Here is a 25,079-nt window from a genome sequence, read left to right on the forward strand (position 1 = left end):
TGCCCAAAATGGAATACTTGTAATGCACTCATTCTTACCATTAACAAGGTTCAATTGTCAATGGATTTTGTAGCCATTAGGTACTAAACGTGTGAAAAATAAATCTTGTCATGTGCCTTACTCTTGGTAGAAATGACAATAATATTCTATTTTACCAGTCTTTGCTTCAACAGCACAAAATAGAATGACAGTAGATAAGCATGTAGAAATTACTGGTGGTTATGCACTGTGTTGTTAGCTACAGATTTATTTCTAACAGTTAATTGGAAGTTCATTTTTGGAATAGTTCTGTAAAGAGAGCTTATGAAAAAATTCAATAATTTATTTGAAAAGTATAAAAAAAATTCTACACTTTTTGACTAACATATTAACGTGTCAGATTTTATAATCAGATGTGATGGCTTTGAAACTGACTGCTGTTTAAAAAATACCGTGATAATAGGATTGGAAGGCTCTAAATGTTGATAATAACAACTTTTCAGTTTTATGATTATCAATGTAGAGGCTCGTGAAAATGTCACAGCCCCTCTCAAGAATATTAAACAATCTGTATCAGATGCCCACTAAGTAAAATTAGGAGTTAAGTGGTTTCATGTTCCCTTTTCTGAGACAAATATACTATTACACATTAGTATTCCAAGTCTATATAAATGCTAGTGATGATGTAAAATTTTACAAGTAAAAACTTTCTCAGTACAGTACATCACAGTTACTGGTTGACTGTATGTGACCATTATTACTCACAGAGAAAGTGACTCCAGTCGGTACCTCTTTTGACATAATCTGACCTCAGTTCAAATAAATATATTACCTTAAATCATTATTCCCTACATATTCACATATGTCGGGTTATGTTATGGTGAATTAATAATCTGTTAAAAATATATACTACTGTCTGTTTTCAATTAACAAATTATGCACGCTGTTTCTAGTAGGTGTAACACAATACATTTTAATCAGTTAAGAGGTTAGAATAGGTGTCTTGATATGTTGTATCAAATATTGAATCCTATTGTAAAAATTACTTACCTCTTCATCATAAATAATTTCATTTGCTTTTTTTGATTTACTTGTTTCTGGTTTTACTGTAGTCTTTACATCAGTTAGTTTTTCTTCTTTCATTACCTTCTTTTTTGGTGTTAATGCTTCTTCAAACACTCTTAAACAACAATAAATCAAGTAATATATTATGAATGAAAAAATTTTTTTTGTCTACTTTAAATAATAAAATTCTATTCTTTCAAGTGGTTACCTTACTAGCACTTTGTTTATTATCAATAAATACAAATCAAAGAACATTACAAGTAATGAATCATAATATCCATCTTCAGTTATAGTAGTAAACATATTACTTATACTGTAATAGTAATTACTAATTACATATATATATATATATATATATATATATATATTATATTAATCCGATCAAAATAACAGAATTAATAAAATAAAATAAGATGACATCTACCTTATTCCATAATCCAAGCAAGAGCGCTTTCACGAGTACCTTGTGTCATCAGTTGCTCTATAATTCTTCAAATCTTTCCTTGATTTTAATTTTTTATTTCTTCATATTTCACTTCATATTTTGTATAAATGCAATTTTTAATTTTAATTAACAATTTAAAATTTTGAATATAAAAAAAAAGTTTAGTTTTATTTCTGTCTTGATTTAATTGGAAAAGGATCTTTTAACAATTTTAAATCTCAATTTGAATTTTAATGTGTAATTTGCAACAAAAGATTTGAAAAATTATAAAGCAACTGATGATGCGAGATACTCGCGAAAGCGCTCCTGCTTGGATTATGGAATAAGGTAAGTGTCATCCTATTTTATTTTATTTTATTAATTCTGTACTTGGGTTGATCGGATTAATATAATTTGTATAGTGCAGAGGAATATGATTCCCTAAAGGATCAATTTTAGAAAAAGAAAAATATATCTAATGTTTAATATAGATTAAATATTTTTTCCTAATAAATTAATAAAAAATAATTAATCTTATATGTAAGTACACAAGTAATGAATTACATAAAAAAAATTATTCTACTTTTAAGTACAATTCTGATTTAGACATTCTGATATATGGGACTGTACCTCTCTACCGCCTTGACCGGTTGTAACCAAAGTTAAGTCACAACAGTGACCCATATTCAGAAGTCATTGTACAAAATTTCATTATAGTTAGTCAGTAGATATCAAACAAAACAGTAACTGATGAAAAAAAGAAAAAAAAAAGTATTATCCCCACCCCTGAATGAAAACTCCCCTACTACATAGCTAAAGTGACATACTAATGTAGTAGAATCATCTAATTAGTATAAGAATCTAAGTTTGAGTTCGGAAACTATAAAAAAGGAAAAGTTGTTAACCCCCCACCCAATTTATTGCCCTTTATTGGGCTTTGAATAAGACCAAAAACTATCAAAAAATATCTTGGCTACTTAAGGAACATTAAATTATGTAAAAAAATACATCTATCCTTTGAGCAATATTTTGAAATATGAATCTCCCTGCTCCCTTGATCGATTGTGACCATAATGAATTGGCATCAATGCTCCATATACAGAAATAATCATGCCAAATTTCATTCAAATTTGTTCATGAAGGATGAAGATGTCAAGCAAAAACAGACCAATATACATACTTTTATTCTTCTGGAGTTTTTCAATTGTAAAATTGTTTACTTTTTTCTTAAAGGGGTCATGAAATTTCAAGATTTACGTGTTCCTTCATTAAATTTTTAGCATACTTTACTTTATATAGTATACTGTACAGCTGCACAGTATAACTTTATAACTGTGAAAGTTAATATATTTTTTGAAAAATTTAAAATTTTTTTAGTGTAATTTAATGCTTTTATTACAATTTAAGTTTTATTACCTTGCCTTCAACAGCAAAACTGTCATTTGGGTGATGGTCTTATAAAATTATCTGCTAACTACTGCAGACAGTGCTGATAACTGAATCCTAATGAACAAAATCGTACACACTGTTATTACAACCTCACAGTATTATTTCTTCTTTTTTATTTTCTACACACCGGTTTGAAATTTTTCTTTTGGATATTTTCTTTTTCTGAATAGAATTTATTTTTGTTAAAATGCTAAGATGGTTTTTTTGTTCAGAAAAAGGGCCCATTTTCCAGATTGTTCACCTATTAAAACTGAAAGATAAAATAAAATTTAGTTTCCTCTTGAATGGGGAACTTTGTACATAATGGGATTTAATTACCTATAACCACAGCAGATGCTACTGATATAATTTACAAAACAAATCCGATAATATCCTTGAGCTTTTGCAGTGAATAATCTTCTAAAATTAAAAAAAAAAGTAGTAATAATAAATTAACCAATTTAATGATTTAAATAATAAATTTAAAACGTACTTTTTTCTTTTGGCACATTCTTCATAAAGTTCTGCACATGACTCTTCAAAATATAAAAATGGAAACTGTAAATTTTTTAATGATCTGCTTTCTCCATTAGTAGAACAATTTTCTAAGAATTTCTGTTCATTGAACGGTTCAGTAATGACACTTTCTGAAAATTAAAGCAATCTTTAGGAAAATTTTAGTTTATTTGCTTATTATTATACAATGAAATAGTGTTAAATCTTTATTTTGATCACATGAATACATTATGAATGGATTGATTATGGTAGACCACTGCTCCAGTAATTTCCTGGGCAGCATCACAAAATATATAATTAATTATAAAATAAAAATTGTTGCGATTCATATATGAAATTAAATTAAATTATGAAGTAATTTACATACTTGTACATGAAGGTAATAAATATAAAAAATAATACAAAATTATTAACAATTTATTTTGTAAAGTATAATGAAAAATATTTGAGTACATATTGTATATATACTTTGAACAGAAGTATAGAAAATTCCGAGCGTCTTTAATTAGCATAATTTTAAAAATTCTTAGAGAAAAAAAACTTTTTATGTATTTTAAATAAACTGAAGAAACATTTTTTAAATACTGTAGTTCGATAATAAATTGATAAAAAATGGCAATGGCAGCATAATAAGGCCTTTTCTCATAAGTGATGTGTTATATTGAGTTATATGAAAACAGCTCTGTTGTGTGATTTGATAGAAGTGGATATTGTTTGTTATTTCTTAATAAGTGGTTATTCTTTTTAGCAAAAATAACACATTCAGTTGTTATTACGTGAATAATTTTTTTTACATAAAGAATCATTAAACAAAACTGTTTTGAATTTGGGTGAGATTCAAAAGCTGTATACATAGTCTAAGTTAGTAAAGTTTCTAAAGAACTCTAACATAAAGCATAACTTTTTCACATTAATATTTTATAATGGATTATAAAAATAATATTCTGCCAAACAGTTTACATAAAATGGCTAATCATTTAGTAATTTTAAATATATTTAAACAAATTTTATTAACAAATATTGATAATAATAATAATTGCCATAATGTGAGAGGCAAAATAATTTAATAGTTGAAAAAAATATGGCCCATTTGTTCGAAAATATGCTATACAGTAATTCAATAAAAGCCACTTAAAATTGATTTATGTGGATTTTTTGCAAGAAAAAAGCATATTACAATATTGTTAGTTCTTAGATTAGGTTTTATTAGGAATAAGAGGCTTAGCTTTAACAACTGAGCAAATTGGCTTTTAGTTAAGACTTTGTACAATCCTCAATAACAAACAAAAGTACTTGGAGTTCAATAGACAGAGTCACTATCCCACTACACCCAAGAAAGCAGTGGAAAGTGGCTACCCTATCAGCTATTAGAATGTAATGTTATTGATGGAATGAAGATGGTAGCTGACCTGATTCCCATTGAAGGGATAAAGGATAAGTAAAGGAGATGGAATATGAAGAGATGAACAACCCACAGAGGAGCTGCATTAGACTTGTAGATTAGAGAAGTAGGAGTAATTGGAGGAAACATTGTAGTTATGATAATATTACACATACACATTAATTATAATCAGGAACATAACCAGTTCAAAACGGAAGGGGCAGCTTTCTGAATGTAATCTCCTTCATTGGGTAAGGGTAGTCCATGAGGAGGGGGGTTACTATGCAATAATATATAATAACAAAAGGAAGAATAAAATATTTATTTTAAAAATCTAATTTTGTAACAATAGTTTGCAAGGATTCGATGCAAATTGACTGACTACAGCTTCAACTAATTGCTCCTCATTAGTGAAAACCCATTGTTGGAAAATGCTTAACATAGCTAATCCATTTAACCTGTTTTCACCAGCGGTGCTTCTTAGCCGTGTTTTAATATGATGAAGGGAACTAATTGAAGCTTGATAGTACTTAATGTGCAGGACTGTGAAAGTAATATCAGCACAGCCTTTCTAACAGTCATATAAAACGATTTGCTCTTTTATAACCTCAATTATGTCTGGCACTTCCTGTTGCATCTGAGAAGCAGCAGTGGTATGTTGCTATGAAGTCCAGTGAGTTGACTTTGGATAAAGTTCGAGAAATTGAATAACATGCCAATGTCTTGTGGCAAGTTAGATGGGATGAGACAGAGTGTGGGTATTACATGCATGATCTCTTTCCAAATGTTGTTGGTTTGCGGACGCCTCTTGGGTACACTCTAATAAATATGTGACGCAATTTCTTTCTGGTCATGGTACTTTTAGGAACAGACTGCAGAAATTCGGCCTGGTAGATTCTGAGATGTGTTCTCAGTGTGGACAATTGGATGACACCTACCATGTTTTTTATGAATGCTAGAAGTACGAGTTAATGCGCATGGAGACCATCTGTCAGCTTGATATTATCGGCTCGATGTTGGATCTGCGTGTAAACTGGAGGAGCCAGGCCAAATGGGGCAATAGTGGAGAGTTTTATAGTATACTTAGCAAAAGAAAGGATCACTGAGGAGATGTAGAGCCGTGGTTGGATTTCTCTTGTATTATGTTTTGTTTTATAAATTGTTTTTGTTTTTTGTTTTGTTTCAGTGTTACTGTGATGTTATTGTTCCATGTAGTATTTTTATGTTTCGTGTTGTGTGTTGAACTCACTTTTACCTTTTACGGATAGGTAGTTTAGTTCCTTTGTTTAGTTAAGTTCTTTCAGTCACTTAAGACTCTGTAAAATGTGTTTTGTTTTGAGTTCATTAAATAGTAGTACACCGATGTAAATGTCACTCGTCGCATCGGTGGGATCCTGGCAGAGACGGACTGAAATATGTCAAAAGCCGAGGTTTTGGAGATGACCTCTGGTAAAGCCATAAGGGCTAGGAATGTAGGGGGTGGTGGAGAATGTCTTCCCCTATGGGGGGTCAGCATGTACCTCATTCCACATTTTGAACCACAATTCCTTTCTCCTTCAACTTCTAAATTGTAGAAAGTTACACAAGATGACTTCATCTTGTGTAATGAATGGAGTGAAAGTACTTACTTTCACTCCATTCATTCAATGAAACACGTCTGATGTTAATTGGATAGAAATTTATCAGTGGAAATGCAGTTAATTTTTCTGCAGAAAATCTTACTTCTAAAGATGATATGGAATCTTTTCTAAAATTTGGATGGATTTTTGGCTGAACGATTGCTTCTATGCTTCTGTTGGTCAGCAATGGGGGTGCTGGTTATATCAACATTCAAATACATTGCAATGTCGCCTGTTTGTTTAAAATGGTAGTTGTGGTGTTCTCCACATTTTCCCGATTAACTCCTAGCATGTCAAGAATAGTTTGAATGTGCTAGTTGGCTTTGACTGTGTCAAAAACACAAAGGCAAATGTTCTTCAATTGAAGGGCATTTGCTATGGGTTTCATTATAGCGGAATACTTAGCAATTAATGCTAGTGACACAATAAATGAAAATCTACACACTGCTGCATCTATTTGATAAGCATTTTTTCTTAATGCTGCATTTCCCTCTTCAGCTAAGGTCTCTAATGCATTTACAATACCAACGAAGTGATCCTTAAAAACACAGATGCTCTTGTTTTTCTCTGATCACCTAGTCACAGAATCTAGAAATGCTAACAATAAGCTTGTGTCCTAAACGGACTTGTGCAAAACTGTTATATCTCTTTGATAGTTCTAATGCAGTTTCAAATTTCTGGAAATGTTTAAGTCATTCATAACAAGGTTAAGTGTGAGTAGGGCTATGGAATTAGAAGTTTTTTTTGTACTTTTGTCTCAAGATCGCCTGCACACCTTTTTTCCAGACATGGTGGAACATCTGTTGAAGCCTAACCCCACACGCTTATCACGGTCTAGGTTTAAGTTTGTCACAAAATCTTCAATGGTTTTGGCAGCACTCTTGGTGTTAAGTACAAGCTCTACAAAGTCTAAAAATTCTTCTTTGATTTTGTTGGCCTTTTCATTGAAGAAATGTAATCCAGCTGTTATTTGCCAGGAATATACTTGGTTTTGTCAGCCAAAATGCTATAAACATTTTTTCTTTTTTGTCTTCAGTCATTTGACTGGTTTGATGCAGCTCTCCAAGATTCCCTATCTAGTGCTAGTCGTTTCATTTCAGTATACCCTCTACATCCTACATCCCTAACAATTTGTTTTACATATTCCAAACGTGGCCTGCCTACACAATTTTTTCCTTCTACCTGTCCTTCCAATATTAAAGCGACTATTCCAGGATGCCTTAGTATGTGGCCTATAAGTCTGTCTCTTCTTTTAACTATATTTTTCCAAATGCTTCTTTCTTCATCTATTTGTCGCAATACCTCTTCATTTGTCACTTTATCCACCCATCTGATTTTTAACATTCTCCTATAGCACCACATTTCAAAAGCTTCTAATCTTTTCTTCTCAGATACTCCGATCGTCCAAGTTTCACTTCCATATAAAGCGACACTCCAAACATACACTTTCAAAAATCTTTTCCTGACATTTAAATTAATTTTTGATGTAAACAAATTATATTTCTTACTGAAGGCTCGTTTCACTTGTGCTATTCAGCATTTTATATCGCTCCTGCTTCGTCCATCTTTAGTAATTCTACTTCCCAAATAACAAAATTCTTCTACCTCCATAATCTTTTCTCCTCCTATTTTCACATTCAGTGGTCCATCTTTGTTATTTCTACTACATTTCATTACTTTTGTTTTCTTCTTGTTTATTTTCATGCGATAGTTCCTGAGTAGGACTTCATCTATGTCGTTCATTGTTTCTTCTAAATCCTTTTTATTCTCGGCTAGAATTACTATATCATCAGCAAATCGTAGCATCTTTATCTTTTCACCTTGTACTGTTACTCCGAATCTAAATTGTTCTTTAACATCATTAACTGCTAGATGCATGTAAAGATTAAAAAGTAACAGAGATAGGGAACATCCTTGTTGGACTTCCTTTCTTATTAAGGCTTCTTTCTTATGTTCTTCAATTATTACTGTTGCTGTTTGGTTCCCGTACATGTTAGCAATTGTTCTTCTATCTTTGTATTTGAACCCTAATTTTTTTAAAATGTTGAACATTTTATTCCAGTCTATGTTATTGAATGCCTTTTCTAGGTCTATAAATGCCAAGTATGTTGGTTTGTTTTCCTTTAATCTTCCTTCTACTATTAATCTGAGGCCTAAAATTGCTTCCCTTGTCCCTATACTTTTCCTGAAACCAAATTGGTCTTCCATTAACACTTCTTCCACTCTCCTCTCAATTCTTCTGTATAGAATTCTAGTTAAGATTTTTGATGCATGACTAGTTAAACTAATTGTTCTGTATTCTTCACATTTATCTGCCCCTGCTTTCTTTGGTATCATGACTATAACACTTTTTTTGAAGTCTGACGGAAATTCCCCTTTTTCATAAATATTACACACCAGTTTGTATAATCTATCAATCGCTAACTCACCTGCACTGCGCAGTAATTCTAGAGGTACTCCGTCTATTCCAGGAGCCTTTCTGCCATTTAAATCTTTTAATGCTCTCTTAAATTCAGATCTCAGTATTGTTTCTCCCATTTCATCCTCTTCAACTTCCTCTTCTTCCTCTATAACACCATTTTCTAATTCATTTCCTCCGTATAACTCTTCAATATATTCCACCCATCTATCGACTTTACCTTTCGTATTATATATCGGTGTACCATCTTTGTTTAACACATTATTAGATTTTAATTTATGTACCCCAAAATTTTCCTTAACTTTCCTGTATGCTCCGTCTATTTTACCAATGTTCATTTCTCTTTCCACTTCTGAACACTTTTCTTTAATCCACTCTTCTTTTGCCAGTTTGCACTTCCTGTTTATAGCATTTCTTAATTGCCGATAGTTCCTTTTACTTTCTTCATCACTAGCATTCTTATATTTTCTACGTTCATCCATCAGCTGCAATATATCGTCTGAAACCCAAGGTTTTCTACTAGTTCTCTTTACTCCGCCTAAGTTTGCTTCTGCTGATTTAAGAATTTCCTTTTTAACATTCTCCCATTCTTCTTCTACATTTTCTACCTTATCTTTTTTACTCAGATCTCTTGCGATGTCCTCCTCAAAAATCTTCTTTACCTCCTCTTCCTCAAGCTTCTCTAAATTCCACCGATTCATCTGACACCTTTTCTTCAGGTTTTTAAACCCCAATCTACATTTCATTATCACCAAATTATGGTCGCTATCAATGTCTGCTCCAGGGTAAGTTTTGCAGTCAACGAGTTGATTTCTAAATCTTTGCTTAACCATGATATAATCTATCTGATACCTTGCAGTATCGCCTGGCTTTTTCCAAGTGTATATTCTTCTATTATGATTTTTAAATTGGGTGTTGGCAATTACTAAATTATACTTCGTGCAAAACTCCATTTTTCGGTCCCCTCTTTCATTCCTTTTGCCCAGCCCGTATTCACCCAGTATATTTCCTTCCTTGCCTTTTCCAATGCTTGCATTCCAATCTCCAATTATTATTAAATTTTCATCTCCTTTGACGTGTTTAATTGCTTCATCAATCTCTTCGTATACACACTCTACCTCATCATCATCATGGGCGCTTGTAGGCATATAGACGTTAACAATCGTTGTCGGTTTAGGTTTTAGGCTATAAACATAAGCTTTTTTAACCCTTGTAATGATGTGATCCCTGATTATAGTGTCACATAGATCAGTTATTTAATTTTGGATGATAGGCAATTGGTATGATGTGTTTTTCAGCTCATGCTCAAAATGGTCTTTTAGTTGTGATTCACCTGCTTTAATAAGAAAATTGCATAATTTGATAAGTACGTCTTCACCCAGATTTTTGCCTCTAGGAGGAAATTATGTATGATGGAAAAAATGATGCAGCAAACAGTTGAGAACAGTACTTTTTTTGTGTTTTCTATTTATTTTTGTGAAGACTGGTGAAGTTGGATGTTCACTGGTTCCCGTGAATGCCTCCGTGAATGATTTTGCAGATTCCATTGCTGTCTGATGTCCCTGGGACTGTACATGTGCTTTGTAATAATCATGCATGTCCTTAATGAAAGGTCTGATGAAAAAAGAACCCAAACCACCTCTCATTGTTCTGACTGATAGTGAAAACAACACATAATATTTACAGAAAGCACCTTTGAGTTGCCTTGAGTAAGCTAGCGATGGTGAAAGTGCATCCAGCCATTGGTGACTGAATTTCCTCTTGGGTTGTTTAGCATCTGTCACAAAATTGTAGCTCTTCAAAGGTCCAAGAGATTTTACAAATGTACCGGCATAGTGCTTGCCAGGCCGAAAGAATTTTCCACTGTCATCTTTATGACAACCTTGACTGCAATTTCACTTTCACTATGTTGCACATTGGTTTGAATCATAGAAGAAGGCCCTGTAATCAAAGTGTTTGAACCAAAAGGTGGTTGTACTTCCTTGTTCTCATCTGCATTGCTGCTGCTGGTATTTTATTTTGTTTTAAATTCATCGCAAAAAAATAAATAAATTTCATTTGCCCCCACGTGATATGCTGATGATTATAATAGTAGTGCAATCTTTGAATTTCAGCCAATGCTACTCTGTCGTACCAGCCCCACCATATCAGAACATGTTCTTTGATGTATGAATGATTTTCATTCTCTAGAGAAAGGTACCTCCAAGCACTTCTATTAAATTATGGAAACTGTAGCTGCCAAGATCTAAAATGAGGATTATTACAGTTGTGAATTAAACCAAGTGATAATAACAAAAAAAGACCTTGACTTAGACATGAAGTTCAAGAGGTAGCATCTGGAAATTTATTAAAAACTTAATTAGTTCAGTAAGATCCAGATGTATCAGCATTTATGGTAAGAGAAATATAATGGTGCTGATTCAAGGAATAAGAAAAAAGAGACAATATTTACTGATCTTAAAACTATTTGAACTTATTAATACAATATTATTGATCATGCACCACAGCAACCCCATCACAAGCTTTTGTCAGCCATCAAGATAGACCTAAAATGGGCTGAAGAGCAGAGCATGTTTATTTATTATACCATATCAGAAGTATTATTTTAAACTAAATTTTAATTAAATCAAAAAAATTCATTGGAAGGTTTAAATCCAACAGAATGAAGCTGAAAAAATTTACATTAAGGATTAAAACTGTAAGAACATGAAAACAGGTATAATACACAGGTATAATATCACAGTTCACAGGCGCTTAAACAATAGTGTACTAAAAATTAGCGACATCAAGTGCATTTTTAGTTGTCTCAAGCAGTTCCTTCTGTGTACATTTGGCTGGGCAAAGATGCCCTATAATTACATCCAATTACAGGGCATGACTCATTGTAATATGAAAAAAATGCCAGAAACCTTTTTTAATTTTTTTTTTTATCAAATATTTCACACACAAAAATATTTTTTTGATGAATTTTGCAGCAACAAAATTAGATATTATAAACCATTGTAGCAATTAATTTAATTAAAAAATCTCAGTTGCTGTCTACCAATAGGTTTATATTCTTTCTTGAATTATCTTTTGCTGGGTATTGACACCCAGGAGTCTGATATTTTTAGTATTTTGGTACTGATACTGATATCTAGCCTCAAGTAGTTCAGACTACCAAGATTATCTATATGATAAATTTTATGTTAAACTAAAATTAATTATTTCCATCTTTTTTTCTTCTTTAATATAACTGTCCAAACACATATATCAACTGGTGTTCCAAACATTTTACGTTTATTATAATATTAATTAAAAAATATTATACCAGTTTAAGCTGGTAGTTTTGTCATGTGGTATTATATTTGTTAAAAATTCTAGGAGCAATAAATTACTAATTATTTTGAATTATTAAATCTATATAAATAATATTTTTAGGTAGATTTTTTCTAATATTTATTTATTTATTTTTTTTAAGGGACACCTCTTCAGTGTCAGTTTTTTTTTATAACAAGTGATAATTTATTACTGAAGTAAAATCTGCATTTTTTATTAGCTTTATCATGCTTAATAAAATAAATATTACAAATAATAAAGTGGGAAGTATTATATAAATTGAACTTTTATCTAATTTATATGTAAACAGTTTAATTGAAATGTTTTCATTTAATTTGATACAATTAAAAATATTAGCTAATCCATTAGTTTAATATTAAACATATATATATATGTAAGTATAAAATTAACCTTTTATCTATTAATATTTAAACCATTTTATCATTTAAAATTTAAAACATCATATCTTTAAGAGTACAGTCAGATATGAAATAATTCAATAGAAATCCGTTAGTCATTTACTGTTTAAATTCCCATTACTCAGATTATAAATATTTTATTTGGTGTTCTTTTACATAAATTTCAATGAATCAAGCTAAAGTTATTTTTGATAGATCCTACAGTCTTTTATAACAAGTAAAATGGAAACAGTTTATGAAGAAGATGAAGATTTGGAATTCTTTGAAAATTTCATAGATTAGCAATGTTATTGTAAGTTATTGTTTTTATTACTGTTTAATTTTAACCTATTAATTAATTATAACGTAAAAATAACTATGAAATCATCCTCACAGAAATGTACTAGTAGAATGAGATTTTACATAACAAGTAAATGAAAATATAATTTTGAGATATTGTTTAATTGTATTATTAAAAAATGATTTAGGTTAAAACAGTCATGTTATATTTCTTACCATCTTATTTCTTATCACACACCTCGTCATCATGTTAGGCCATGGGTGTTGTTTATTGTCCACTAGTCGAATAATGTGCACATTAATAATATAAAAATAAATAATAATATTTCTTATCAAATTATGCAGAAGATAGTTGCTATTGGACCAACATATATTTGACTTTTCTCTTTATTTAAGTAAAAATTTTATGGTTGTACTATATGGGTTTTTTATTACCACCAGAATAAATTAAATTTATCTTCAATAAAATTTATGAAACCAGTTTTATGTCCAATGTGATTCACTAATATAAAAGTTTTATTTGACATATAAATATACAGAAAGAATATAAATTTTTTGATTAAAAAAAATATCATTAAAAATTATGAAAATGTTTTCAAATTAAAGTAACTATAATTCTATGACCTTTTATGTCAAAGAAGTGTACATAATGCATTGTTACACTACAGAAAGATTAAAGATTAATTTACACAGTAGTCTTTCATACAGTACTGACACATGTAAACTGCCTGAGATACAAAAGGCACCAGTCACAGCTGCTTTCTCTGATATTCATTTTACAGCCAGTCCTTGTGGTGAACAGAATGAAAGTACGACTTGCTGAGCTGAAAATCACATGGATTTTGATGGGATTAGCATGCTGTGCAAACATATATTTGGCAGCAGCAACCCACTTCATTCCTCATTTTTCATATTAACCCTGACATGGATTGCTTGTTATTCCTAGGGATAGCTATATCATATTCAGCGACAATCATTATGGTTACAACACTTTAACGTACATTTTAAATTTTAAAGGTATTTTGCAGCCAATGTTCTGTAACCTCTTCAAAGGAGTTTCTGGTTGCATTGTTGTTAACAGCACCTGTCTTAAGAAGGTTAGAAAACCTTTTAGTATGATAATCAAATAATGCATTTAATCAATATTGTGCTTGTTTCATTGATACATGTTTGTTTAATCATTTGTTTCTGTCAAATTCTATGAGTTTGTAAATTTCATGTAATTCAAATGTTTACATCTTTGTTTTTATATGCTATGTCTAAAATTTGCATGTTGTGGAATTAGGAACATAATATAGTGATCTTTTACAGATAATGTTGTTGTGTTTGAGTCTGTAATGGGTGTATGCCCATTCAGTCTCTCTTATTTAATATTTATAATTACTACAGTTTAATTTGCCTACTCCTAGGTTGCTGTATTTTTTAGATTGTGTTTTGTCAGTATTCTGTATGATCTTGTGTATGTTGTATGACTTGCTTGTTTTTATTAGTGTTATGTATCTTCAGTGCAACTTATTAGTGTCAGATGTTTTATTATATCAGGTTATTCAGTGTAGTTTTTGACAAAAGTGACTAAAATATACCGGACAAAGGTGTATGTACCAGGGTTGTTTGAAAGGTTCTCAGCCTGATACAGAGATTGTATAAATATGAACTTATAACTATGGTATTTATCAAGGATAATCCTTTAGACGGTAAAGTTTCAGATGCCTGTGTTTAGTTGCTTAAATGCAGTTATTGGGTAAAGCAAACAAGTTTTGACATTTTCTGAAAAATATATAAAATTAAAGTTGACCTATCATAATGTTCTTAAAAACATTATGAAAAAAAGTTTATTCCTGATGTTCATACAAAAAGAGCTAGATTCCACTTTAAAGGATTCTTCCCCCTCATTTTCAATGGTAAAAAATTGGGCTGCAGAATTTAAACATGGTCAAGGATCCATTCAAGATGATGAACTCTCGGGATGTCAAAAACCACTACCACTGATGAAATTATTACAAAAATCTACAATACAGTATTAAATAATCGCCAACTGAAAGTACACAAGCTTCCAGACATCGCAAACATCTTGACAAACCATGTCCACTACATTTTACATGATGTTTTGGGTCTGAAAAAGCTTTCTGCTCGGTGAGTGCTGCGTCTGTTAAGTTTTGACCAAAAAAGCATTTGACTGAACACTTCTGTAACAATGTATAGACTTATTTAAATGCAATTCTACTGAATTTATTCAACATTTTATAACAGTAAATGAAACGTGAATTCACCAATACAGGCCAGAAACCAAATAGCAGTCTAAATTGTAAATGGGAACAGGTGAAAGTGTGCCAAAGAAAATGGAAAATTGTTCCTTCTGCAGGAAAAGTCATGGCTATGTTTTTTTGGGATTCTTGTGATGTGGTACTCATAGACTACTGGAAAAAGGCAGGCCCATCACCAGGAAGTATTATGCTTTACTACTTTCTTTTTCCTGTTTAGCCTCCGGTAACTACCGTTTAGATAATTCTTCAGAGGATGAATGAGGATGATGATATGTATGAGTGTAAATGAAGTGTAGTCTTGTACATTCTCAGTTCGACCATTCCTGAGATGAGTGGTTAATTGAAACCCAACCACCAAAGAACACCGGTATCCACGAGCAATGCACCGGTATGCTTTACTACTGGAGCAATTGAAGGGTACTATTCAACCTAAACAGCCACATCTGTATAAACAGAAAGTCCTCTTTCATCATGATAATGCTCTTACACACATGTTCCAGGTTGTTGCTGCGAAACTTGATGATGTATGCTTTGAAGTGTTTTCATATGAACTGTATTTGCTTTGAAGTGTTTCCACATGCACCATGTTACTTTCTCTTCCCAAACCTAAAAAATGACTCGCTGGATGAAGATTTACTTCAAATGAGGTAGTCAAAACTGATATTACTGCTTATTAGCTGGATAAATTGCATTATACTGTGGGTATTAAAAAGTTGGAAAGTCATTGGTCTAAATATATTGAATTATAAGGTGAATATGTTTAAAAATTGAAAAAAATCCTGCATTTTCTATATTAGGCTGAGAACTTTCTGAATGATCCTTGAATTACATAATGTAACATGATAAAATATCATGTTTATACTTTACAGAATGATAAGATATGATGTGTTAGGTGAATTAGTTATAGTAGGCCTTCTACAAACTTTCTTTGTCTTCTCTTTTAAAGATGTGTTAATTACCTATTTTGGATACAGTGCAAGTCAAATAGGATGTGTAAAATGAATGGATTAACCAAAACATTCAAATGTTACATACGGTACATTAAAAACCAAGATCTCAACATTCTTCAGTAACAAAAAATTTAAAAACGAAGCTATTTGATAAAAATAATTTATTAAATGAACAAGAATAACATATATTAATATATCGGATTACATAAATGATTGTTTTAAATCATTGCAAGACAAGTTCCACTAATAACCAACAATACCAGAAAATTTATTGAGAAAGTTATTAAAAGGAACTTTTTATTGAAAAAATAATCTCTGAGTATCCATCAGTAAACCTTCGTCTCCTGTCTGAGAGCTGGTGACCTGATTCATATTGCACTGACAATTTCATGCTATAGCTCATGGTCCTTTGCCATTCAAATCAATATGACAAACGTTTCTCCAGTCGCCTCTTCAATTTGGCCCACCCATCTTTTTGTCAGTCTTCCATGTGACCTGCCGCCCTTGATTCTCCCTGTATTACTAGCTTCTCAAGATTTTTGCCAGACCTACAGATTATATGGCTGAAAAAGTAGAGATTACACTGGAAACATACTGCAGACAACCTCCTTTGCATATCCAATTTGTTTATAATCAAGTTGTTTGTCCTCTTTTCCATCTATGTGACGCCGAGCATTCTTCATAAGCCCACATTTTGAATGCATCAATTCTCCTCCAGTCTTCCATTTACGGTTCAGGTCTCCATACCTGACTACTGGGAAGACTAATAGTAGTACTTGAAGCAGTCTCAGCTTTGCATTTCTTGTGATTGCCTTATTCTTCCAAATAAATGTCAATTTCAGCCAGTGAGCCTCCATCTTTATCTATTGTGGATCCTAAATATATGAAATGGTCCACCTTTTCGAACTCACACTGCGAATCACTGACTGGAAGATCGTTGGCTGTGTCTACAATTATAACTTTTGTTTTTCCAGTGTTTAACTTCAGCCCTAGCGTTTCATTTTCTTGCTGAACTTGGTTGAGGAACTCCTTCATTTCAACTTCAGAGCCTGCAAACAGGGTCATATCATCAGCAAACCTTAAGTTGGTTATACACTGCTCCTATTTGCATACCACCATGCCATTTTTTCAGGCTCTTCTGGGTGATATCGTCGCTGTAAATGTTGAATAAGACTGGGCAGAATATATCCCTGTGTCTAACCACTGAGCTGTTCTTTACATATAGATTCTGAATGACAGTAACAAGATTATCAGGAATGCCCATCAGTTTCAATACTTGCCACAGATCTTTCCACCTGACCGAGTCAAAGGGATTGCCATAATCTACAAGAGGATTGATGAACTCTCTGGCTTTCTCTATCAATTGTCTAATATTTAGAATTTGCTCATGTGTACTATTTTCTTTGAAAAATCTGGCTTGCTGTGCAGGAATTTCTCTATCTAGATAGTATCGTAGATGTTCATGCAATATATACAACAAAACTTTACTCGCATATGAAATCAGAGAAATGGCTCTATAATTTTCGCAGCGCTGCATGGGGCTTTTTTTATGTAGGAACTCCAAGATTGCCCACTTATCAGGCCATTTGCCGATTAACCATATGAATTTACAAATCTGGTGCATAGCTTTAACACCCAATTAAATGTGATTTGTTTTCATATTTCCTCTAACATAAGGAAATTACAATTTGAAAACAGAAATTGTTTAGATTAATCTTTCTTCATGATATTGTTGTACTAAAATGCATTGAAATAAATAAATTTCATCTAAATAAGTCCATTTCATATTATCACATAAGTTTTGAGGTCATGTAATGAATTTTTCGTTAAACAAAAAAGAAATAATTTTGAATTGGTAGATAATTCAATACATAGATCATATCAGGAATGGATAAATGTACTACTTCACAAATAAAAAAGGAACTATTACAATTTGCCTGGATGGATCAAAAGAAACTATGATAAAATCCTGATCATAACAAAGTAAATAAATGAAGATAATAAACAAAAAAAAAAAAAAATACAATAAACAAAACACATTCAGTAAGTGTTAATGAAAATTATTTAAGCACATATTTCTGTATTTGTTGAACAGAAATGCAGAAAATTCTAAGCTTCTTTAATTAGTATTTGAAAAATTCATAGAGAGTAAAAAAAAATCTTTTATTTAAATAAATTGGTGGAGGATTTTTTTAATGGTTTGGTAATTTATTAAAATTGGTAGAATTAGAATAAAGCCCTTCAGTTTTATAGAGGTGGATATTAATATTTTTTAAGAATAAGTTGTAAAACATAACTAAACACACAGTTATTAAATTGAATAAATTTAATTGAAATTTTAATAAATTTATTTAATTGAATAAAATATCATATAATAATCATACAACAGCTGAACCAAATTTAATGAAATTTGCAAATAAACCAAGTTTTAATAAAAACTTGGTTGAGATTTTATTCAGTTTTTGTTAGTAAAATTTTTTGAAACTATGGTTGGGGATTTCTTGGCCTAGTGATACATAAGAATGGAAATTAGATGAATGTTGTGTTTTTGATTAAGTTTTCTGTTCAGCAGTCTTATAAAGTTTACAACAGTTTGAATTAAAATTAAATATCATTCTTCATGATAAATATGAAGAATGGTAAACATTCATTTACGATGTATGCTCTTTAATAGGTTGTCATTAGGAAGGGCTATTGGCAAAAATGTTATCAAATAAAATGTTTCCTGTAAGAAAGTGAAATAATATTATTAATAAAGTTATATCTCATAACATTTATGAAATTTTTTTTATGAGGATACTATCATCTTATTAAAGAATACTTAAGTTAATAACATATAAAAATTATTTATCTGAATAAAATGATAGGAGAAAATGATGCCTGGTTTCTTAAATGAATTTTTTTAGTTTATGAGCTAATATTAAAAAGAAAATCATAATTTATATTATTCAGGTACTGATTTATTAAATGTGCATGCTCAATTTACAGCTTATTTTGCAGTTTTTCAACAATCACCAGTCTTATTATATCCTAACAAAAAAAAGTGTATTTATCCATTACAAAAGGGAATAAAGGCCAACAAAAATGTTTTTATGTTTAAATAAATGTAATGATTATTATTATTTTTAATTATTTACATTAGTCTGTCTCCGTTATTATGTATAAATATTTATATTCTTACTTTCTAACTGAAGATTGTGCGTGCATATGTTTGTTTGTATTTTTTTAAGATTAATAATTGAATTGCCTAATTTAAGTTTTTTTATGAAAAATAAAGATAATAAACTAGATAAATTAATTCTATTATTGATAGTATTTAAGGTAATATTTTTAAGTAATACAATAAAACTTAGATATGATGTGTTAGTTTTAAATTTATAAATACTTTTTTACATTGAATATAATTCTTTTTATTAAAATAATTATTTAAATTAATGTTGAAGCTAAAATTTCTCTCATTTTTTATATTAAAAATAACTTTACTTTGTACATGGAGATATTCTTATACCCACAATATTGCATATAATTTGTACCAATAAGTTAATAACAAAATTGAATGCTGGAAGGGAAAACAAGCCATACTACCTGGGTTGAGATCTGAAAGGAGCCGCCAATCCAACACTTTATCCAGTTTTTACAAAATGTATCAAAAACTAAAAATCTAGTAACAATGAATTTTTTTCTATTTAAACTATTATTATTATTATTATTATTTGTGGAAAGAGTGAGAGAAGTTTTTTAATTTTTTTTTTCACTATTTCTAATGGTCTTTGAAAGTTTCTTGATACACTTTCACCAGACTGCATTAGGGTTCTGATAGTACTCATAGGTGACAAAAGGACTGCTCGCTCTATTTATTAGAGACATATTTAATTGATTTATTATTTACTTTTCCTTTTTTAACAATAACATCTACCAATTACAACTGTTTTTAGCAATTGAAACATATAACTATAATAAATTATAATTAATTTGATAATGCTTGTAAACAAAACTACTAGGTTCGTGCTAAAATGTAGGCTTACTATGATAAAATCTAATATACAGATATTTCTTATTATTAAGGTTAAGAATTAATTGCTTGTGAACATTTATAATAGTATATCCTGCATCTGTACATTACATAAATTTGCGTATCATTAAATATCTGTTACAAACAATTATTCATGCTTTATTATTAAATTTTGATTATGATATTGAGAATATATTAGTTATAAATAAAATTATAAAATTAATGCTGTAATCATACTCATAAGCAATTATACTCTCCACTATCATAGTTTACTTGCATCATAGTAGATTTTATTGATCATGATATGATTTGAAGAAGTAAGCCAATAATTCCATGTACACAACTGCTAAAAGTAAGAGAAAAATGACATAATTAGCTATATTATAATGAATATATTACAACTTTATGAAAGTCAATAAATTTCTTCTGAGAAATTTTTACGAAGTGAATTTTTTCTTGCCGTTAGTGCAAAAATGAAAGCCAGGTAGACTAGTAAACTACATAGGTTGGTTTCATTAAAATTAAATTTTATTGTAAAGATATTCAAAATTTAATAATCAGCTAAACTAGATTATTCTTTTTCTGTGAATTAAATTAATGAATTAATTTTTTAGTAATTATATACAGATTTAATAAAGGTACTGACGTCGAGATATTTTAGCTCCTTCCATTTTATATTCGTTAATCTCAGCATCTTTTTTTGCCAATAAATTAAATAACATTTTTTCTCTCGCTTGTAGCTCTTCAATCATTTGAATTAATGGAAAAGTTAAATGTTGACAAAGCTGTTAACAGAATAATTATATAAATTAATATATATATATATATAAATAACATAATCAATCAAGATATTTTAATGAATTTTTTCAACAAAACCCATAAATAAAATCAGCTCACCGTCACAATCAATGTATAAATAAATATTTTATTTAGATCTATGTATAATTATACGTTATAGATCATATCAGGAATGAGTATGTATGCTACTCCATAGATAAAAAAGACCAGTTATTTTAATGAAATTTGATGTATATGTTTCCAAAACATCTACAAAATAATAAGTTCAAAATTTTACTTCTGAAAATTCTGAAATGGTGACCATTTAATTCTTTTAATTACAAATAGTTCCATAAGTATTAGTTTTATTAGATTAATTAGTAAATATTTTAGCTCTGTAAATATTACATTTTTATTAGATAACTTATTAAGCTTTCCATTATAAACAAAATTTATACCTCATTTGTTCAAATCAATTGTTAAACAGCTGAGATAGGGCTGAAATTATTTGAATGGATCTTAAAAATTGTGCTGTCTACAATTTTGTGCCTGTTTTCATTTCCTTCACTAACTGAATTAAAATAACAATTTCTATTATTGTTATTATTATAACAATAATAGAATAACAATATACAAGAAGACACCTCCCTTTTATATGCCATCTTTTTTTATTTACTAAGATGATACATACTTTTAAATTATGATTTGACTGTCCTATTTTTTGTATCTTGCAAACATATTTTAATTTTTTTTAATAAGTCCTGAATGATAATATTATATTTCAGATTGTTATATATAAACATAATAAAAATTTAAGAATTATAACCGTAGTGTTTTATCAAGATGCTTCAAAATGGTTTGATTTTGTTGCAGACAAGTTTAATTTAATCATCCGATGAAAATTTATCAAGTCTAGAAATTTCTTGTTATGATTATATTAATAGACTAGTAAGCCTTATACATAAGCCTTATACATTATACATAAGCCTTTTCAGCTTAAGTATAATGTTAGCTTATGCTATAATGTCTCTTTGAAAAGCACAATGAAATAGTTGTGTCTTCTCTTGTTTAAAGTCAAATAGTTATGACCCAACTAGAGAATGATTTTTGATTGCTAATGTATAATTTTCTAGTCTTTCAAAGTAATTTAAAAGACTTCACTAATTTCAGTGGTGGACAAGCTTTGAGCTTATGTTGTGAATTAATTCATCAAGCAAAAAAAAAATTCAGGTGTAGTTACATTAATATCATTTGCAAAGAAGATAACAATGAATGATTTGAGATTTTAGGAAATCATTCATTAATAAATAATAAGAACAAGGAAGTTAGGTTATTTTTGTGTACCACATGTTAAAACATTTTATTATTCCTGATTTTCTGATTTTGAGAAAGACTGAAACGTTGGTGTTTTTCTTTAGTTTGAAAATTTTTCAATTTTTTTTTTTTAAATCAATCGGACTAACACTCATAAAAATGTTGTGTACCTGAGTTGGCTCATTAAAAGTGATAGAAAAAAAGAAGTTGTTACTAAAAGCAATTTGTTATAACTGTAAAAAAAAACAACATTAATTTTGTTTTCAGAATAGTGAATAATGTTTAATAACAGAATTAATAAAATCATGTCTTTTTTTTATTTTTTTACCTTTTCAGGAGTAGTGAGAGTGAGGATGAACTGAAACTTGAAAATGATACCTTTCAAGTACGAGATGAAATTCAGCGTAAGTTGATTTCCAGTTTTTAAAAGTTCTTTCTTAATTTGTAATTGTTTCGGATCTATTAATTCAAATATTCTTTTAATAAGTATAACTGGTTCAGCTTCATAAAGTGGATTCATTTCCTACAAAAAGAAATAATAAATTAAAAACAACTAAAATAACATTTTACAGGAATTATCCCCACTTCATACATTTTTTGGTTGAATGGTTAAAAATTATTATTGTTCTAAATGATGTCTAATGACATTTAAGTAAACATATACATAGAGGGGGAAGTCAGATTTCTGATTACAGTTCACTTGATTTCAAACTACATGCAAGTTTTAAATTTATTTATTGTGGGGAAGAGAGTCTCAAAGTCTTGAATAATTACTAATAATTAAGGAAGAATCGTGATGTCTCATGCTGCAGCTGCATGTATTTAGTTGACTATGTGTAGTTCTAAATGTATACTTTTTAAATCGTGCTTAAATGAGATTTCTGCTTATTTCTTTCTTTGTAACTGGTATTTATTCATTCGAAAATCTCAAAAGGCCATGAAATTGAAATTTTTGCCAGTAATCAAACCTGGGAATTTCATTGTAGCAAAAATGGAAACTTGAGAGGATGAGGAATAGTATGAATATGTTGAATCCAATTTGAGTTAGTTGATCTGCAGTAAAAAAAAACAGTATGTAGGAAGCATCTCTATACCAACCAATAGGGCTTACATATAGGCACTGTGGAACTGCCTATATATATATATATATATATATATATATATGTGTGTGTGTGTGTGTGTGTGTGTGTGTTTGAGTCCTTTTTTCTTTATACTTATACAATATATAATCCTTAAGCTTAATGTAAGTAACCATCTCCCAGTTTATGAAAAAGATACAAAAATCTTTATATGGAACTATGCGCTTCACAGTTCCAGTGGTGTGGTGTTTGGGTGTTGTGCGCATGAGAGAGAGAGAGAGAGAGAGAGAGAGAGAGAGAGAGAGAGAGAGAGAGAGAGAGAGAGAGAGAGAGAGAGAGAGAGAGAGAGATAGATGTAATACAAAAGTATATGAAAGGAGTTGTTTATTTATTATAGGCTATAATGATATGATTTTCTTTGATATGATGTAATTATTTACAAAGATTATTTCTAAATACCACATATGCACCAACAACTAATATTCTTTTGAGCTTTGTAGGCCTACAAAACTACAAAATAAAACCATTAAATTGTACAAAAAAATACATATATGAATAAAGTGTTAAAGAAACTTGAATAAAAGTAATGCAATTATAATCATTATTAAATTTATTATAAAAAAACTATGAATATTACAGAGATATTAAGTTTGTACTATAATAAACATAAAATTAATTTAATTAATTAAAATGTTAATTTGTACTGTATTTTATAAATGTAAAACATAAAATGATTTCATACAAGATAATTTATATAGTAGCTCAAATAATAAATTACAGTAGAATAAATAAATAAAATATGAAATAAACAATAATTAAATGACAAATTTAAATAAATAAATAATAACAAAATTAAATGAATGTGGTAGAATAAACAGCAATAAATACAAGAAATATCATTTGGAGGTATTATTTTTGTAGCAACCAGTAGCAAGTGTTCTGCATACTGGGTTATAAGGGTGGTGTTGACCGGGCAAGTAGAGGCAGCTTGTAGGGAGATTTGTATACACTTTAGATTTATGTAAAATAATTATATATTTTAATCGATTTTTTTCTATGATTACATATTTTTAATTTAAATAGATTTACATATCAGTAATCAACATAAAATTGTTACGTTATCTATAAAATGAAAATACAAAATATAATTACTTACCTTACATCTTTCAAGTATTTGCTCCTCTGTTAATATTTCTGACCAAACTTTGCTGAAATCTGACAAAAGTATATCATATTTATTTTCAGTAACTGATGTTCGTATTATGAAATCTTTGTCATCAATCATAATTCTTTTCCACATTTTCTACACGACCAATATTATTTAAAACTGCACTCGAAACCGATAGTTCTTATAAATAGCGGTAGATGGTAGTACGACAAATATATTTATATATATATTGAGTGCGGTTCTGTTCCGTTATACCAAATATTTTCGGTTAAACGTCCTTCTTTTGGTTAATAAAAATACATCTATATGGTTACTATGTATTATTATCAAGGTATGTAGTTTAAATTGCGAACAGAATTTATGTTTACGTAAAAGCATTCACTAATTGTATTTCTGATAGGAATAATCTGCATAGAAATCTACGAGTATTCGATTGCCTTCACCAATACAAATCGTTCATTATGTACTCTAGTGTTAGTTTGTGTTTTACTGTACGAAAAACTTAAAGCAAGTTTGATTTATTGTGTACTTATTTCATTTAATTAAATGTTTATTCTTGTTAGTGTAACCTAAGTGATTTCAACGTTAACGAGGTTATGTTTTTAAATTTTACACTACTTTGATTCCATACTCCAATCTGTAATTTTCTAATTATGTAAAAAACGTTA

The 25,079-nt window shown here is 29.7% G+C and overlaps 2 protein-coding genes across 14 annotated transcripts in view; one reads left to right on the forward strand and one right to left on the reverse strand.

Moving 5' to 3' along the window:
- Positions 1–945: 945 nt before the first annotated feature.
- Positions 946–24,654, reverse strand: LOC142319618 (non-homologous end-joining factor 1-like). Its single transcript, XM_075357104.1, has 5 exons — positions 24,400–24,654; positions 22,493–22,687; positions 20,720–20,858; positions 3,390–3,543; positions 946–1,159 (listed from the first exon to the last, which is right to left on the reverse strand). The coding sequence occupies exons 1-5, from the start codon at positions 24,541–24,543 to the stop codon at positions 961–963; spliced, it is 831 nt and encodes a 276-aa protein (XP_075213219.1). The 5' UTR covers positions 24,544–24,654; the 3' UTR covers positions 946–960.
- The window catches only part of LOC142319620 (abl interactor 2-like), a 57,705-nt gene continuing 57,238 nt past the window's right edge, over positions 24,613–25,079 (forward strand). For 12 of the 13 annotated variants that reach the window (XR_012755226.1, XR_012755219.1, XR_012755222.1 and 9 more), the window contains exon 1: positions 24,613–24,742. Coding sequence is in view for 4 of the 13 variants with exons in the window: in XM_075357110.1 (XP_075213225.1) it covers positions 24,718–24,742 (25 nt within the window). In the remaining 9 variants the exon portion in view is untranslated. The remainder of the gene's footprint in view (positions 24,743–25,079) is intronic. The other variant, XM_075357107.1, reaches the window with a different exon arrangement.

Source organism: Lycorma delicatula, chromosome 2, assembly GCF_047948215.1.
Source record: "Lycorma delicatula isolate Av1 chromosome 2, ASM4794821v1, whole genome shotgun sequence".
In the NCBI taxonomy this organism is placed as follows: domain Eukaryota; kingdom Metazoa; phylum Arthropoda; class Insecta; order Hemiptera; family Fulgoridae; genus Lycorma; species Lycorma delicatula.